At 26.2% G+C, this 19,942-nt stretch overlaps 2 protein-coding genes across 3 annotated transcripts; both read right to left on the bottom strand.

Moving 5' to 3' along the window:
- Positions 1-2,449: 2,449 nt before the first annotated feature.
- On the bottom strand, positions 2,450-14,174 carry LOC132927118 (sphingomyelin phosphodiesterase 4). The gene is made up of 14 exons (XM_060991578.1): positions 13,834-14,174; positions 13,574-13,770; positions 12,810-12,953; positions 12,632-12,734; positions 12,168-12,399; positions 11,880-12,042; positions 10,573-10,673; positions 10,369-10,515; positions 10,134-10,296; positions 9,825-9,995; positions 9,536-9,751; positions 9,335-9,463; positions 9,133-9,273; positions 2,450-3,154 (listed from the first exon to the last, which is right to left on the bottom strand). The coding sequence occupies exons 1-14, from the start codon at positions 13,874-13,876 to the stop codon at positions 2,804-2,806; spliced, it is 2,301 nt and encodes a 766-aa protein (XP_060847561.1). The 5' UTR covers positions 13,877-14,174; the 3' UTR covers positions 2,450-2,803.
- Positions 14,175-15,092: 918 nt separating this feature from the next.
- LOC132927703 (trimethylguanosine synthase-like) lies at positions 15,093-19,707 on the bottom strand. 2 transcript variants are annotated; one of them, XM_060992295.1, is made up of 8 exons: positions 18,813-19,704; positions 17,759-17,887; positions 17,170-17,344; positions 16,970-17,080; positions 16,294-16,450; positions 16,099-16,230; positions 15,723-16,027; positions 15,093-15,660 (listed from the first exon to the last, which is right to left on the bottom strand). In XM_060992295.1, the coding sequence occupies exons 1-8, from the start codon at positions 18,947-18,949 to the stop codon at positions 15,538-15,540; spliced, it is 1,269 nt and encodes a 422-aa protein (XP_060848278.1). In that variant the 5' UTR covers positions 18,950-19,704; the 3' UTR covers positions 15,093-15,537. The 2 variants fall into 2 exon arrangements, with proteins under 2 accessions (XP_060848278.1, XP_060848279.1); XM_060992296.1 differs by lacking the exon at positions 17,759-17,887 and having other exon boundaries at positions 18,813-19,707.
- Positions 19,708-19,942: the final 235 nt, after the last annotated feature.

Here is a 19,942-nt window from a genome sequence, read left to right as displayed (position 1 = left end):
GTTTTCGGGGGGGAGGTTACAAAATTTAGCAATACAAATTGTGCCGCAGTATAATAAAACAATTTTTTCCTCGTTACTCGAAAATATTTCGGGGTGAAGGAGTGAACCCCAACCCCCTCCCCGCTATATACGTACCTGTCTGAAACTAAATATGTTATGTACACGACACAAAGCGCATATAAAACCGCGCCAAACCCCTAGTCCTTGTTTGGACTATTGAAATCTGGTGAACAATAAACACAGGTGGAGTGAAAAGACGAAGGGGGCTAGATGACCTAAGCCTTGACTTCGATCGCGGAAACAGCGACGCTAAACAGCCGATAGATCCCACCTTGCTGATGTATATATTATGTTATTGTACCGATAATGGCTGTGATGTCGGTGTCTACGCCCAAGCGTACAATCGATATATTATGCCAATGACATAATAATAATAATAATAATAATGATAAAAAAAAACTTACGATGTGTCGTCATGTACGGTTTGTTATAATAATTATATTGTGCATAAATAATTTAAACGAACATCACAGAAACAATGATAGAATGCTGCTGTTGCATAAAACAATAACAATAGCTAGTAATTAGTAACAAGAGTACGCACACAGTGAATTTTGAACAAAAAAAGTATAAAAATCAAAGACCGACGAAAAATGTAGGTATGTGGCTTTTTGTCGCGTGGCTTTATGTCGGTTTTTAATGGTTTTTTGTCGGGTGGATTTTTGTCGATTGGCTTTGTTAGGTGTAACCCGTATATCGTGTGTTTCGCACGAGGGAATATTATGATAAATAATAATAATAATAATAATAATATGACCAAGATAGGGCACTTTTCAACTACAGTAAATAGTAATTCAATTACCTATTTATGTATTTTGTAATTTATAATTAATCACTTTTTTTCGAGTTAATTGCCCATTCCTGTCTCCATATATCTGATGACGAGAGCAGTTTTTTAATATGTATGTCACTGAAACGTAGCAACGCTTCTGCTTCTACAGATTCCTCCAAAAATAGTTTAGAATTATAAATATCACAATTTTTTCATGGTAAATAATTATTTATTCATTAAAATACTAATTTTTGTTATTCAGCACCGGTAGAGATTGTTTTTTTTTTGTTGACTTTTTAAACTTCACCAACTCGTTCTTGTTTACCTGACCAACAATTTGAAAAACTTGTATTTTTAAAAGGTAACCAAAATTACCAAAATAATGTTTTTGTCATTTAATTTGTTCACTTTTTTATAATAATTAATAATATAATTAAATACACAAATAAAGTATAAATTATATAATGTATTATGTATAAAATAAAATATTATTTTTTAATGTTATTTGTAATTATAAGTAACTGAATTATGTAGTTTGTAATTAATAAATTAATTAATATTCTACAGCCATGTAAATAGTAATTTGTAATTAATTACAGTGATTTTAAGAAATTTTTAGTTTGTAATTAATTACTTTTTTTTGAGTAATTTGCCCATCCTTAACTGGCCTGACAGACATTTTTGCCACTAACAATCACAATTTGTATAATTTAATATAGTTCAAAAATATTATTCATGGAAATACTATTATCTATTTAATAATAGACTCTATTATAATATATTATATTATTATATATTTTTACGTATACAACAATATTTTCAAAACATTTAGATTAGTTTCAAATGGGTGTGTTATGAAACATCGACATCTAAAATGTCAACAGTTGAAATAACAAAAAGTACAGAATGTTAATATCTATAGCATAAAATATCGATCAACGTTATAATTTCTATAAATCAAATTGCAGATAATTATTTTTTCAATAAAAATTATTAAAAATTAGGCAATTGTTGTTAGAAAAAAATTTAATCTACCTATTTACACCGTTATACATAATATAAATATTAAAAATATAATAAATGCAATGTTTTCAACAAAAAATAAATCAACCAACTATAATACTTATAGTAAAATACATTTCTTTAATAGTAATATCAAAAACATATTATCATGAAATTTACTTAGTAATAGAGGCTGATAAACCCGAATAATGACCAATTAAAAGTCTATACATTATAATATCTTAACCAAATGAATATTCTATTGGGCAGTGACATACTTAGACTTGAATTTTTTATTTTTTAAGTGAGAGGTTAATTTTTAAATAAACAATTTGGATGACCAATTGGTATTTTTTCAAAAGTATAATTACATTACTTGGGTCATTAGTATAATTAACAAAATATTGATGCATTTTAATTGAAATAACTGACAGTTTGCAATTCCTTCAAGTTAAGTAAATTTTGGATGTTTAATTTTTTGCTGCTATTTAAAATATTTACTGAATATTCTTATTATCAATGCTATTTTTAAAAATTATTTTAGTGTTTATTGCATTTCAATATGCTATTTACAACAAAAATATTATGAAACATTTTACAAAGAAATATACATAGTGAATATATTGCATGTATATATATTGTGTTATATTTAGATAAAAATATACTTACCAACAATATTTATTAATATTTAATAGATACATAAACATAAAAAAATGTATTTTGTGTTTGATAAAATTAATAGGAAAATGTCATTCAAAACAATATTTTATCTTATCTAATTATAAAAATGTAAGATAAAGTTGTTAATCAAAAAAAGATGCTTACATTTAACTTAATTAAAAATTATAAAACATTACAAATGTATAAAAACAATAATCATATTATTAAGTTTAAATTCAGTACAAATTTAGTTATATAACTTAAAAATGACATTTAGCAATATGAATTCAAAAAATATTAACAAAATAACTAGTCTTCGTGATTATTGTCCCACTTGAATGGTGGTGCATACCCAATTAAATATTTAAGACTTAAATATACAATACGCAAGACAAATAATACACCTATCCAAAAGCCAATGTTGTTAAATACATAAGTTAATATCAACAAAAATAAAATCCAAAAAAGATTAAAGTATGATGCCATCCACCGGAAACTAATTGTGGGTGGAAGAATTTTAGGTGTTCTAACACGCTTTCCAGATCCATCATTTCTAGGCTCGTAGGAAAATATCTTCATTGGTTTTCTTATTAATGCTTGACGTAGAATACCCGCAAGAATGGAATTTGTAGTTGATAAATGTAGTATATGTGAATTACACTGAAAATATAGTTAATTATTAATTAATTTAATAATCTTTTAAATGTATTAGTACAATATGTGAAATCCTAATGGCACATGCAAAATATATTATGATTAAATATTAATTTAAATGTATATACTGTATAGAATATACAGTAGAAACCTACAAATACAGTATTGCACTTGTCCAATTAATTTTGTTATTTTTTTACTGTTCTTTATTGTGAGTACAGTACCTACTGTGCTCTTTACTGTTATCGTTTTAGTTTACCTTCGGTCAGCGTACATATAGGTTAGTGTTTTGGATTCGAGTAACACTATTCTTATAAAAATATGGTGATCAAATTAGTCGACGAAAAAGCAAACATTAATAGATACATATTTTACATAACATATTATAAAATAACTAGTGTTCTTCATAGTAGATAAATTTTTTTTAAACTATACATTTTTTTTTTTATAATAAATAAAACCAATTAGTTAATTAACACATTTCATCTTGACCCAAAAGTGCTCCTAAAAATTGGCTACAACTATACAATCTGTCTAAAAATATATTAAAACTGAATAAAAATCGACTAAGTTAGAGTTAAAATTTCAATTTATGATAACCATAAATTTAGTGTCAATTTGTAATAATTCAAAAAATTAATTAATTTACATTTCAATATAAAATATCTATTTCACCTGACAAAACTTATACACACCTAATTAAAGTTTTTATTCCCATTTTTTAATTTTAAGTTAATTTCAAAATAATTAAAATACTTAAAAAAAATAGGTAACCAGTTACGCTAATCAGTATGCAATAAGACACAGCTATTCTTATTTCTATTAAAATAAAAACATTAATTTGATATGTATGTAGTATTTTCAGACTTAAATAAATACTTTATTATTGAAATACAAAATAATTAATTTTTTTTAATTATTACGAATTGACATACAAAATACTGGTTATCAAAAATTTAAATTTTTTAATCTTAACTGAAAGCTTCACTAATAAATCAAATCAAAGATTGATTAAATCATGCAATTTGTATTTTACTTGGATAACATAACTATTAAGTATTATTCTTAGAAATTAAAAAACCTAATTGGCACTAACTTGGTCAATTTCTATTCAATTTTAATATATATTTTTTTAAACTGTTTTAAAAAATAAAATTAAAAAATAGCTAACTTGAAAATTTAAAAAACTTAATTGTATAACATTTTTTTAATAATTTTTGAACTTTAAAAAATAAAAATTGAATCTTATGCCATTCAATCAGAATTTTCAATTTATTACCAGGGTTCAGAATATAGCATTTGTATCTTTATCATAGATGTAGTAAATTAGTAAAACATAGCAGTGATATAAAAATACGTTTTATAATACAGAGAATTCAAATATACAATTTTTTTTGTTATATTGACGCATATTCAACAATTTTTATCAAGTTATGGATAATCTGATAATATAATAATTCAAAATGTATTAATTAAAATGTTGAATGATTAATTACAAACATTTGTTTTGAGCCTAGTAATACTATTGACTATAAATACTAGTATTTATAATCAATGGTAATACTATTTGAGTAGCTATCTGTCACAGGAATGTTGCATATTAACGTGATCTATGAATACTCAAAAAAAATAATTTAAAACTATCAATAACAATGTAGCTATCCGAGTTGGTTTATTAAAAGTATTTAAGTATGCTTGCATAACATCTGTTGACGTGGAACATTTATTTAGTTTAAATCATACTTAAGACATTTAAGTAATAGACCACAATCAGTAAAATTAACAAAAATATTAATGATTTTTAAAAACTAAGATACACTATACCAAAAAGGACTCTTAGTTCCTATTCTTGTGATAAATGTAAATAACTTGCTTAAATTAAACATAAATAAAAAAAAATTAGCTTTTGCAGACAATACTGTTTTGTTTTTTGAAGGTCAGAATTGGAATGAAGTAGAAACAAATCAAAATGTAGAGCTATTGATAGTAGTTAATAAATGATATATAAAAAATAGTTAATCTATCAATAATAATAAATCTGTATTTATTCTATTTTCCTTAAATAAAATAAATTTACCTAAAGAAATAATTTCTTTTTGAAGTTACACTTAAATAAATTTTTACATGAAAATATTCGAAATGTTTCCATGTTTTTAAGGTACTGCAAAATATTTTAGGTATTAAAATAATTAGAATAATATACCTAGCAATCTATTTTAACTTATGGCTTAATTATAAGGAGATCAGAAAATTTTAGTTAGAATTATGTTAAAAAAATATTATAATAACAACTATAAAACAGATAACTTATTTAAAATTCTCAAGGTTTTCTCACTTAATCAAATTATATAATACAATAATATACATATATACTATATGTCGATTATAAAAATAAATCTAACTTCAAACACCATAATAGGGAAAATACAAAAAGTATTTAGTATTCCAAATAAACCTAATATTACATAGATGGAAAATTGTTATGTCAATAAAGGAATAAAGTTATTCAATGAATTACGATAAAATCTTACAATTTTATTTGCAATTATTTCTCTAACAGTTCCATTACTATGTTATTACTATTTATTTTCTCTACTTAATTTTTTTATGAATGTCTAATTTTGATTTTTAAGTATTGCTTAAATATTCATTAACTATTGTTTAATAAGTTACACAACATGAAATTGTGAACTTCTCGCTTCTCACATAAGCTTTCATTAAAGGGAGTAGGTATCGAACAATATATTAATTATTGTTATCTTGTAAAATGTTTTAGGTAATATTATTGTTTTTGATCTCAATCTCAAATAAATGAAAATAAAATTCTAGCTGATAGGTAGTATGGGAGCAGTAGCTTTACTGCTTGAAAACGTTCAAAAACATGCATAAAAATAGAAATTGTATTAATTGTATTAACAACAACACATTTTTAGTAAATATTTATCTATCATAATTCAATGGTGACAAGTCAAAAGGGCCTAGCGACACGACTTATTGGATGGGAAAATATATTTTACATCTATTGGGCATGCGCAAAAACAGCTATAACCATTATAATGATGAAAATTTGAATTTTAAGTTTGTGGTCTAAGCAACATTTTTATATTTTGCTTTCTCTAATAAAGGGTCCAAGTCTAAACGACAAAAATAGGGAACAAAAGACATTGGCGCTATTTTTTGGGGGACAAGCGACGATAATGGGCAATGTGCTCGTACCCGAATTTTTCAGACGTTTATATTATATTGTGATAGGAATGATAAGATTGTAGTACAACCGACATCGATAATCATTAACGAAAAAATTATTGAAAAACCATGTTCAAATTGCTGTATGCACATAAATTATAATCGAAAGCTAATTAAAAATATTAATACACAATAAGAACACATACAAACAAAAGAAAAGTATTCCATAAAAAAATGCCCTATTCTTACTGTAAAAATTATTGCCTATCGAAAAAAAAAAAATTTAAATCACCAATAAAAGTTTTTTGGCTCTCCCGAAAACTATGAATTATGTCGCTTAGACCTTTTAGCCTTGTCACCATCAATATTATTTTTATTTACAGTAGAAGCCGCTCATTAGGAACACGGATAATAATTGATACAATCGCGTTATTGGAACAAAATGTTCCGAGACGGACCGGCCATATATTAGAACATTGAAAATAAATCGGATTATTGAAACATCACATCGATTATTTGAAACAATTAAACGAATGTCATTTGACATACCCAGCGATAACCAATGTACTTAAATCTTATATTTTCTGTCGTTACGTTTATTTTTACTGTACTTTATCATAAGTACAGTACCTATACATATAAGAATACTATTTCTGTACGTATCGTTTGTAGTTCAGATTCGGTTTACATACGTAAAGGCGATTAGTGTTTCGTTTAATACTGTTGATGAAGAAGAAAACAGCGAGGCACCCCTGGCACCCTCATCAAACAAGGAAATTGTAGAAGCTCTAAGTGTCCTCAGGAGAGCCGTGCAGCACCGTGTGGATGAAATAGGTTTTGAGCAGCATTACTCGTATATAAATATGGTCATGGAGTTACTCGACACAATAAAACAAATTTTGTGAGACACATATTTTAAATAATATAGTAAAATATATACATTTCTACTTTTTTAAATTATATAATAAACATACATAGTCACCTTGGTCCCAAAGTGTTACTAATAAGCGGCTTTACTGTATTTTTTTATTTAATACGGGCCTTAGCCAAAGTACAAAATATCAAATTAAACATAATATAAGGACAATACAAAAATGTGTAGTAGATATGACAATTGAAATAGAAAAGGTAATAAGACAAAAGAAAAGAATTACATATCATAACTCAAAAACTAAAAGACGGATCCTCGTTAGCTATACGCATCATCCTATTCAATGGTTTGTTACGGGAATAATCTGTCATAAACAGTAGAATAGTGAAAGGATAGAATAAGCAGACCTGGACATAGGGAATTTTAAAGTTGACCTTGGAAAGTAGTTCAGGGCAGTCGATCAACCCATTGATAAGTTTAATTAGGAAGACCTTGGTAATATGTCTATCGGCTAAAGACTGTAAACCTAATCTTTTTAATATTACATCATAAACATAAGGTCTATGTTCTATTTTTAATAGATATGCAGCAAAACTCATAAACTTGTATATTATTTATAAATATACATATTTTTTCAGAACACTCAAAAACTAATTTTTAAGAAATTTGATTTATAAATTTATAATAATTAATTAATTAATTTAAAATTATTATCAATAATAACATAATTTCCAATAATAATAAAAAAAAAAAATTTTCATATCTAATAAATTCTTTTTGTTGATTATTTTTCAAATGTTTTTTTTTTTGTTCACTTTTATTGTATATTTTTAAGTTTATTGGGTGATATATAAGCATATATTTTAGTGTTTTTAAGTGCTATGAGCCCTAAACCTTGCTTATTACTGTAAAAAAACCACATTTAAATATATATTGATTTTTTTTATGAAGATACTAAGGTGATATATAACTTTTGGGGCAACTGTATATAGTATACTTATACCCAATTAAAAAAAAAAAAATCATATATTTTTATTGTAGGAAAAAATATGAATTATTCAACAAAATAATATTTCTAAATATTAAGAGATTATTTTAAATAATTTATGAAAGCATATTAATATATTTCTCAAAAAAATGTCATCAATTTTTTTTATCTATACAGCCTACAAAAAAAGAAATTGTTAAAATAATTAAGGAATAAATAAATAAAAATTATATTTTTTTAATAAGTTTTAACAAATAAATTGTTAAATAAATTACAAATTGTATTACAGTCAAGTCGTGATACTATGAAAAACTTGACAACTCAAATTTATTTTTTCTCTAAGAATATAAATTATATATTAAATACTATAAATTCAATTAGATATCTTGAAGCAATTTTTTATCTACCTTCAATTTCGAGTTATCGCGACTTAACTGAATTATTAAATATTATAATCTATTTTCTATACCCAATATAAATTATCTTATTTTAGAGCTGGTATTTTATGTAGTCAATGGTATTTAAGAGAATGTCATACCGCATGTGCTGTGTCCACTTTAAAAATATACACCATAGCAAATTTTTTTGGCAGAATATAAACCAGTTTTTGTGTAGATAGATTTTATATTAGTGAATAACCACTTTAAACTTCTAGATAAAAATTATCTGTGTTAATCGTAAAGTTTTATAAGGAAGTTTTGAGTATTTTTAAATTTCTAATTAGGTCTATACCTTAGGTTCCAATCTTTAACTTTTAAAATAGACTATATTGGTTACATGTATGGTAAATTTAACAACACATAATTAGTTCTGTTAAACACACAAATTTTCAATATGTACATATTTTGTAATTCATATAGGCGTGAAATTCTCTTAATAAAAATAAAACAAATAAAACCTACAAGTTTTAAATTTAACTCAAAACAATAAACTACTTACATATAACTCCACAGTATTTCTTAAGAACTTGCTTAAATTAACAAGAAAATAGTTTTCATATGATAAAGCATCCAAATAATCCGGGTCGATCTCCCATTCTTTTGCATGAATTACAGGTCTAAAAGGTAAATTCATTGTATTCTGAAAATAAAAATAAATTAATATCATAAGTAATAGAAAACAAAATATTAATTTCACTTACACGTTCAAAAGACTGAAGAAGTGAATGACTTTTATTGAAGATACTAGAAGTAGAGTTATTTCCACTTACACCAGAAATAGACCACGCTGAAAAATCAGCCATCATTGGTGTAGTTGTAACATTAACATTCTAAAATATTAAAAATCAACTATGAATAATTTTTTTTTTAAGAAATTAATAAATATATGATAATATACTCACAATAATTTGCTCCAAGAACATTACCGATGATTTTAAATTAGTTTGAATATCTGTCCATTCATTAAGAGTATAGTCCGACATTTTATTTTTTCTAGGTGTTAATATTAATTCCAACATTGATGAATTATTTCTACCTACATTGTCTTCTTGACAACGACATAATTCTACAGCAACGTGATCCAGTGATTTTTGTAGTTTCAAATAAAATAGTTTATACTGAAAATAAAAAAAATGTATTGTTACCATAATTATTAATTTTAATAAGTTAAAATTAAAAATAATTATTTACTTCATGATTACGTTCTTCTGAAAACATCAGTTCATATTTAAATGATGGACCTTCGGCCTCAACCAAACATTCAGTCAATAGTGTATTCCATTTTTTATGTTGTAGTTGGTTGCTCACATATAAATGTTCTATATCAAGTACCATTTTCAATAAATATGGGTGGGTAAAAACCTAATATAATAAATATAATAACATAATTATTAAAATAATAAAATATAAACCCATGCGGATCTTATATATAATAAGTATATTTTTTTATTGAAGTATTCATTATTAAATTAGTAAATAACTAAAATTTATATAATTCACTTTTAACATCCGATAAACCATAATTGAATATCTTGGTGAACACACATCAATACATATGAATCTTTTTATAGCAAGATGAAATAATCTGGTGTAACACAGTAAATTTCTGATGACAAAAATTCTCCATCTATCATTCATTTCTATATCTGTGATAGAACATTGTCTGAACAAAAAAAAAAAAAGAATGTGATTACATTTAAATGTAAAAAAGAAAAATGTAGTTTTAATTTATTACTGTTTAGATAATTCATCGTAACGCCAAGGTTGAATATAACAAAGCCAATTCTCAAGTAAAAGACGAAATGAAAAATCCTGTGGCCAATGAACCATATAATATGATAAATACTGATAGATTTGTATACCATGACGAGCCATCAATATTCTGAAAAAGTGTTTAATATATATTACCTATTAACTAATAACACAAAAATGACCTTACAGTTTTAAATTGTCTACTGGCAAATATTTAGCACAGTTTGAATATAAATGTAAATGTTTTATGAAACATCTTATTAGCTTTGTTAAATCGATGCATGGTACCTGGAAATATAAAAAAAATAAAAGTTGTAAAAAAAACATTAATAATGACATTGATTTTATAATAGATAGATATCCCGTACTCCCGTTCAATAAAAATATTCAGTAATTAAATATTAAGCAACACTATAATAGCATACATTTATAAAATATCAATATCATGATTTTAAATGCTATCATATATTATAAAATCAATAGTAGCGGTAATAATCCAATAATAACTATTAATAATATATAAAAGAATTAAAATACATTTTTTTTTAAATACATAAGAGTATACCACACCTTAACGATGTTTAATCCCTATTGTACTAATATACAACATAACAACTTTAGGATTAGTAAAACCAATTTTGTATATCACGGATACAAACGAAAACCTCTCATCTAAATTTTCATAAATTTTTTTTTCTATTAGATGCACTGTATTTTTGTGCATATTTTGATATCATAATATCATATTGTTTCCCGGAAATTTCATAAGATATCATACAAAAACAAATGCTATATTATCAATATAAAAATGTCACAGTTTTTTTGCTGTTCCTGAACAATTTGATAAAAGTGACTTATGAAGATTTCATCCATAGCTGACGATATTCAGCTTTATTATTAAAACTAGTGTTATCAAATTTGAAAGTTAGAATATGATCTAAGCTCTAAGGCAACGATCAGAAACTGGTGGACTGAGTGACCAACTGGTAAATTATTGTCAACATTTTTTTTTATAGTTTAATGAAATTTTGTTATTGGTCACACCCAACTGTGATTAATTTTTCAATTATAATAAAAAATCACAGACTTCAATAACATACATAATAGATAGTATATTATGATTTACAAATTAAAAAATATTGAAAGATTTCTAATAATAGTTTTATCAAATAGGACAATTGTGATTGAATATTTCTATTTTATAATAGTTATTTATTGTTTTATTTTTATAAATAAAAATATATTAAGGAAATTTAATAAATAAATAAATATAGGTAATTAAGGACCTTCACTTAAATAAAGGTATCTTAATTATTCATTATGTATTTATAGTTTAAGATGAAATAAATGTACTAGCCAGTGGTGAGTGGTGGTGCCTAAGTATATTAAAATATGAACATGGCGTTTCCATCATAATTTCTGCCGAGTTAAGCAAGTGGTGAGCATTTTAAATTTATATAATATAGATAAATACAGAAAATGCTGCATACTTACATTTGTAAATAAATTATAATTTAACCAGATGTCAGCAAAAAAAAATGCTACTACTTCACTACGCCATGTTGCTTCTGATGTCAACATCCAGGATGAACTTAGGATTTTATCAGTTAATAAATCATTCGAAGCAATATCTTTTTTTATGAAATTCAATAATTTACTAAAATAAAAACATATAATAAATTAAAATTATAATATTTGGTCAAGCAAGAACAGTATAAGTAAATGAACATTTTTTTAAAAATGAAAAATGAAATTTGGTATTTAACATTGCTTTAAACATACCTTGTAGTTGTATTTTGTTTTTGGTTAGAAATTGGCGATAGAACATTGAACTGTATTTGAGGTAAAATCATAGAAGCTGAATTATCTAATGGCAAAAAAAATGTAAGATACTCTATGCACAACAATTTGTACACGGATTGTTGATTAGAATCATTATTGTCATTATAAATATCATCAAAGGTCAACTTTAATCCATAAATGGCAAAATGAAACATATAGTATTCAAAAGAATCTAATGCTTAAGTTAAAGAATAATTTGAATACAAATGAAAAAAAATAATGATTATTTTATACGCAACACAAAAAGCATTTATATACCACAAAATGCTAATAAGTAATAACAAACAGCAAAAACCTTTCAAATGTGTTTAAAAGTATTTTTATTGTATAATATGTACACTACAAGTGCATATTATAAATCATTATTATGTATCTTTGCAATCAATATTTTATAAAAAGGATACTCAAGTTTAATCCAATGGGTGAATTTGAATCAGCATGGTACAAAAACCGTGAACCATAATAAGATTGTCCAAATGCTTTATCAATTTTTTGTCTAAGCTCAATCTGAAATATATTTTAGTAATTATTAAATCCAGATATATTTTAATACTTAGATATATAATAAATAAGTAAACTTACTGGTAAATCAGAAAAATAAATATTAAATTTTAGCAAATTATTAGACAGCAACTTATAGCATAATTTAAAAATATGGCCACTACTAGATAAAAAGTGATACACGCTATCTGGTTCTCGGCAAATGTATTTTTGATCATCATATATCTGTAATAATAAATTATTGTTAATAATAGTAAACCTGACATGTCACAGTATCAAAATATTGTCAATCTATAAATATAAGATGTTCATTTTTATCTTACTAATAATTGCTAAAGAGAAATTTCACTACATAATAAAATATCATACACTAAGTAAGTGCTATTATTTTAAAAACTTCACACTGAATACTTATTTTTAACTCGCCAAGTACAATAATAAACATAATTGTTTATATAAAAAGCATCACTAGCTTTTTTTAGAAAAAAAAGAATATCTAATCAAAATTATAAATGTGCTGTATGTTTGTACTAATAATTTTGTTATATTTGTTAAATAACTTAATACATTTATCCAACAGAATTAAAGAATAGATCGTGGAGCAGCAACCACTAAAAGAATATTTTAATACTAGGTATATGAATGATAATATTAAATTGAAAAAAAGATTACTTCACTTTTAGAATGTAAAATAATATTAATTACACTAAAATTTAAAGTCACTTAATAAAAGTCACACGATTGAACCAAAATTATTTTTTATTTTTTTAATGTTCAATAGTAAAAAAATTAATTATACCTATCAATAAAATATGTAAGAAAATTTTTTTAAAAAAATTACATACTCTTGTCTTGAGTTTATCTAATGCCCATCCTTTATCGGAGCCCCGTCCAAAAATTTCAAATATAATTTCTACATAGATATTGTATAAATCTCTTTCGTCCGCATCGTCAATATAGCTCGTGATCACTCGGATTCGCTCGATCAGTGAATAACAGGAGTTGTTCGGGTCTACAGAGGCTAATAATGTTGACGACAGAGCTGTTAAATAAACATAAATATTAAAAATGAGGTTTACAAGATAATGATTCACGATGTACTTACTGGTACTGGTCACCGGTGGGTAACAGAACAGCGGAGAATGCATGATTTTGTAGACTGCTCTCAAACAACGAAACACATTCAAGTTGAACGAATTTGTGTAATCCGCTTCGTACTCACACGAGACAACTTACTCAAAGGTACAGTTCGCCAATAATTTCTATAACTATAATTATTATTAAGTGTCAGACAACCAATGATTCGAAATGGAACGCGTTACGCTGTTACGCGATGCACAAAAACATGATAAAATATTTTATTATATTGTTAATTAGACACATTTTTCATTTTTCAAACCGTTAGTGAAACGTTATCAACGAAACGCCAGTACGTCCTATCACTTATCACAGAATAAACGGTCGGGCAGGCCAGGCGACTTTAATACGAAAGCGATGTTTATAACCACAAAATGTCTTCGTTTACAATTATTACTACAGTTGTGCAGTTATCAAACTATCAAATTATTCTCCGCGAGATAATTATTGTTATCATTCAATAATAATACATGAATTATTGACATGATAATATTATTATAATAATTTTTTACAATCGGTGTTTGATTAATTAACAATATTATTACAAATTGAATATAATAATCCTATAACAATGAGTTATAATATGGTTTACTGTACGTGTGTTCTCGTACACGCTAAATAAAAACAATTCAACTACAGTTCTATACATCCACTTCATCAGTGTAATATCTAATAAATTATTGATATTTCCCATGTCCGTGGTACTCCTCGTAGTAATTAATACTAGTAACTATCCTAACATATCAGATACTATTATGTTAATAGATTTATTTTCTTTCTTACTTTTTAAGAGTAAACATATGTTTTAATAGGGAGGAGCGAGACGCTGACAAATCATAAGTAGTCAGTGTAAGACAGCAATATCGAAAAGCAATAGTTAATAATTGAAATACAATCCACCTTATAGAATATATTACTAAATATTCTAGGTACATAAAAAATAATACGTAACTTATCACCAGATTAGCATCTAAATAGTAAATGTACAACACCCAAAAGATTTTTATAGGAATTGTGTATAGACATATTACATTCAAACTTTAAAATACTAATTATATAACTGTCAGTTAGTATAACACAGCAGTTGGTAACACAAATTACTTAGATATTATAAAAAATCAACTTATGAAAGTTAATTATTGTTGGATAAATTACGAATTCCAATTAAATCATTAATAAAAAATGTATTTTATTTTATTTTATTATTTATTCTTCAAGAAGATAATGGGCTCCACTGAACATGTTCGTGTATTTTATAACATTTAAGAACTAGTTAATAGTATAAAAGTAGGTCTTTAATTAGATTATAGATTGCTAAAATTGTATTCAATGCCCTTTTTTTTTGTAAAACTATAAGTTCAAATAGAACTTTGTAGAAATAGAATGGAACAATAATCCAATATTCACGTATTTAACATACATTTGTAATAATATTGTTATTAGTTACTTTGACTATTTAGTCTTCTATAAACAGTAGTAATTTTTTAGCAATATTTCTTTACCACCTTTTCTTATATATGATAGTAAATTATAATAGAAAAAATAAAACAGTTATAACAAATTATACGTTCAACATTTAAATTACCTAAATAAAACATCATAATACACATGATATGACGTTATACATTTTTTTTTATTTAAATTTATTATATATATATAAATATATATATTTTTAATAGTCGTTGTTAGTTAAATCAATAAAGTCTCCATAAAATGCTGTAATTGAGTTCAGCTTTTGGTTGATGATATTCTGTTGTATTTCCACTTTCCCTAAAAATCTTGCTAACCATAAACACTGAAAAGCAATAACAAAAAAATATGATAATTGAAAAACTTTGAACCTAAACTATAACCTACTTCTAATATATTAGTGGTTTTGGGCATATGAAATGCAATATTTGGTGCAATATTTTTAACAATATCAAAAATAGCAAAACCACCAAATTTATAATTCTTGCACATGGACGTAATACTAAAGCTCTTATCAAACAAATATTCTGGACCACCCCAAGGAGGTGACATGCATATAACATCAGCTCTTAACATTGAAAAAATTTCAAAGAAATTTCCAACAATAAATTCAATTTTATCAGCTACGCCATATATCTTGGCATTGTGTTGTGCTAGTTTTATTTTAAATGGATCTATATCAATGGCTATAACTAAAACAAATAATTTCTATCAAAACCTACATAATAATTTACTTTTAAAATAAATTAATACGTAACAATACCTAATTTACTAGTAAATGCTAATTGAATTATATTTCCACCAGCACCACAAAAAGGGTCTAAGGAAATGTCATTTTTACAACGTTTTGCCATATGATAACTTAATATTTCTGGACATACAGAATAAAAGCTTTCTGTAAAAAACATAATTTTATAAAAAAATAATATAAGACAAAAACAAATTGTGTTAGTATTACCATCATCTAGTAGAATACCGTGTTCAAATTTTGAAAATAACATATGCCTTATTGTCCAGTATTTATTGGAAAATCTTCTTCGATTACTGATTCTATGAGAATATTTATTTCCTGAATGAATATATTCTGTACTTTTTGGTCGGTCTTGATAATAATTCTAATAAATAGATTTATTTACAGTCAAGCTTTTTATTGACAGTAATTCATTGAAAGTGTTACATTAATATTATAGGCGCAATATTTAAATGTTATAATACAATTTACAATCACACTAAATTTCCTAATAAAAAATACTAAGTGATCCGGTATAAAACACTCTTTACATTTGAAAAACTTAATAGATATGACATAGTATGACTTATGTATTTAAAAGTTTTTAATTTATTTTAAAGCAATAATGAATTAAATATTTTTAAAAAAAAATTAGCAATATTTTATTAATTCAAGATTGTATACTTAAAGGGCTTTTTAACAAATTATATGTAGCTTAGTCAGGTAGAGTAAAAAGATCTATAAACTAAAAATTATGTATGAACTAAAAATAATAGCATTTTGACAAACCTAAATGATATTATACAATTAACATATCCCTGTAAAATAGTTAAGTTATATATTATGCAAAACAATAATAGCTTCAAATCTAATATTAAATAAGATATACAAATTTTATACATACTCTATTCTCATCAACATTTATGTAAAATTTCTTCTCAAAAGATAATTTAGAAGAAACTGACTTGTAATCACTTTCTTCACAATAATATTTATCCAGACTATCTATTGAATTCTAAAACACAATTAATGAAAATTGATTAGTTAAATTAATTTATACACGAATACAATTATATACAGTAAAATAAACAAAAATATACTAACATCTGATTTTGGTGAATAACGATTTCTATTTGAAATGTAACTGGCAATATTATTCTTATGATAATATATTTGTAATGGCTCCATATTATATTGAATAGAATTATAATTACACACTACCAAACCTATATTCTTAAGAGCTGCATTAATTTTGTTTACTCCTTTTTCATATACTTTCCTACAATAAACAATGAATTAGACTATTTAAATTATTATTATTTTGATTTTGAATATTCTTCAAATTTAATAGAACAGCCAAGATTTTAATTTATAATATTTTAACCGATACTATTAAAAATTTCTTATATTCCTGCGATCATAAAGAATTCAAGCCTAACAATTCAGGTTGATCTTTATTATATAAAATTATTAAGTACATTTTTTATTGTTACATTTAAAGAAGTAATTCAACAATACATCTACAAATAAAATTAAAACATATAAAGCCAATTCATTATAGTGCTATAAACTAAAACTTTTAAATTACTATAATGTTAGAATAGAAACTAAAATTATTTCAGTAATTATAATAGTTGAAATACATTTAATTTTACTTTAAATGATTAAATATAATTAATAAATAAATACTTACATTTTAACATTAAATAACCCATTCTCATCAATAGAAGAGCCTAATTTAAATTGATCTGAATGTAAATCAAATTCATCATCACTATATTTTTCATATTCTACATTTTCGTCATACAAAAAATCGAAATTTCTAAAAAAACATGATATGAACAGTCAAAATAATACAAATTAAATATAAATATCATATATTTCTATAATTAATTTTAAAAATGTGTTGAAATTATCTAAATTAATTAGTTTATTAACACAAAAGTATTTAAATAAGATTCAACCTGTACAATTGCTTAGTATTGTCTGGAAAAACATTATAATACAGAAAAAATTTTAATTAAATTAAGAATAGTAGAGCAGATATTTTTATTATGATTTTATGTCAGTCACATAATCATTTAGTTTGTTTATTGATTTTTTCATAAATTTTGAGAAATACAAATTATATACTTAGGTACCTAAATAAAATGCATACTTCAATTAATGTGATAACATGGTAAATAACAAATACTCTGATCATAATCCACTGTTTTTTACAACAATTATAAAAATAAGTGTCTAAAGACTTGTTGTATAAAAATTTAAACTTAAAAAATCGAACCTATCTAGAAAATTCCTGTATATGGGTTACCTGTCCTAACCATCCCTCAGCTTTTCCTCAACTTGTGGTTCAGTAACCTATAAAAGTCATTAGTTTATTAAGTCACTTTTATCGACGGAACTTTCAGAATAACCAGGGCGAGAGGCTTGGGCTAAGTAATTCCCCCCCTGGAAGATTTTTTTTTATATCGTGAATTTTATTTAGCAAATGAATTTTAAAAGTATATTATTTTTGTACTAAAATTATAAAAAAACAATTACGCGAATTAAAAAAAAAACTAATTAACAATTTAGCCACACACTGTCTTCTCCACCGCCATTTCAAAGTACGATCATTCTCAAATAAAAGACAAGAGATACAAGCCGATTATGGCCGACCAAGACAATTGTAGACGTCTACCCTAAAAGTCTCGCCCTAAAGTAATTACACAAAAAGTAAGTATTACCCCGGGCGCGGTGCTCACCTGGCGTTGGCCACGAAGCGGCTGCACGACATGCTGATGGTCGACTGGGGCCTGTCGGTCCGTCTGTACAGCACTTCGACCAGTTTCTCGGAGCGCAGCGAAAACAACAACGGTCCGAGGTCCAGGTAAGTGGTCATGGCGGTTACCGGAGAGCTTTGGCCACCGAACGTGTTCCGGCGGACCGCGTCGAGCGGCGGCGGAGTTTCCAAGTCCAACAGCAAACACGTCTCGGGTGCGCGGCGTCGGTGGCAGACTGTGCCACAGCGGGCAATGACTGGAGATCGTAGACAGCCGGACGCCAGACGGGACCGCTACGGGAGACGGGTGTTGGTGCGAATAATTGCGAGTTGGCGACGTTGCGTATACCGTCTAATTGCGATTTGCGACGGACGCGCACGCGCAGCAAACACTCTCGCCGTGCAATAATAAAATATTATTGACTACACTCGACGACGATGGATTTAAATATTTATCTCATGTTCACGACTATTGACTACGTCGTGCACAGACGTCTTCGGGAACGCGTGTTGTCAGCTGCGCGACGACTTTCCGACTGTACCCGTCCCGAGGCGACACGTGATGTATGTTTTCATCTTGTCTCGTGACTTGGCGTGCAATGCGTGCTCTCCGGAGTCCGGACCGATACGGGTCTCAGACCGACAGGGTTGAGACGGGCGACGACGTCGAATACCTACCGAAAACTGACGCGTCTGCCATCCGTTGACCGTAAAACTGCATAGTAGTAAATAGTAACGCGAGAAATGCATCGATTGTCTGTGTATTAGAAAATATTATAAAAGTGTAAGTCGTTATCGTAAAGGATTCGGCAAAACGAACACGTTCCCCGTATACTGTGTGACGCGTGTATCATAATTATTTGTCGTTTATATTGCATACGGGACACGTGTGATTGTAGTAGTAAATCTTATCGTTTCTCGGAAACTAAAAATAACGTTCGTGTACCGTGTCTGTTGTTACTTGTTATATAATAGAATATTATATTTCATTATTGTTGTTATCACTCACGAATTGCGATCCGTGCGAGGTAGCGAATGTTCCTAACTACGAAATTATAGCGCATTTTATTGTATGAAATAAATAAAATAGGTATTTACACTCCCAAGTTCCAG

Source organism: Rhopalosiphum padi, chromosome 3, assembly GCF_020882245.1.
Source record: "Rhopalosiphum padi isolate XX-2018 chromosome 3, ASM2088224v1, whole genome shotgun sequence".
NCBI lineage: Eukaryota > Metazoa > Arthropoda > Insecta > Hemiptera > Aphididae > Rhopalosiphum > Rhopalosiphum padi.
Note: the sequence above shows the minus strand (reverse complement) of the source record. Positions and strands in the feature narration are given on the sequence as shown.

Bases quoted from the DNA above. Each gene is read 5' to 3' on its own strand.
- LOC132927118 (XM_060991578.1), bottom strand. From the start codon at position 13,876: ATGCATTCTCCGCTGTTCTGTTACCCACCGGTGACCAGTACCA. The intron at 12,954-13,573 runs GTATGTAATTTT...TTATTATTACAG, and splicing joins TAGATAAACTCAAGACAAGA to ATATATGATGATCAAAAATA. The intron at 10,674-11,879 runs GTAAGTATGCAG...TTATATTTCCAG, and splicing joins ATTATAATTTATTTACAAAT to GTACCATGCATCGATTTAAC.
- LOC132927703 (XM_060992295.1), bottom strand. From the start codon at position 18,949: ATGACCACTTACCTGGACCTCGGACCGTTGTTGTTTTCGCTGCGCTCC. The intron at 17,888-18,812 runs GTGAGCACCGCG...ATGTTTTTTTAG, and splicing joins CGCTTCGTGGCCAACGCCAG to AAATTTCGATTTTTTGTATG. The intron at 17,081-17,169 runs GTTAGTATATTT...ATTGTGTTTTAG, and splicing joins GTTATTCACCAAAATCAGAT to AATTCAATAGATAGTCTGGA.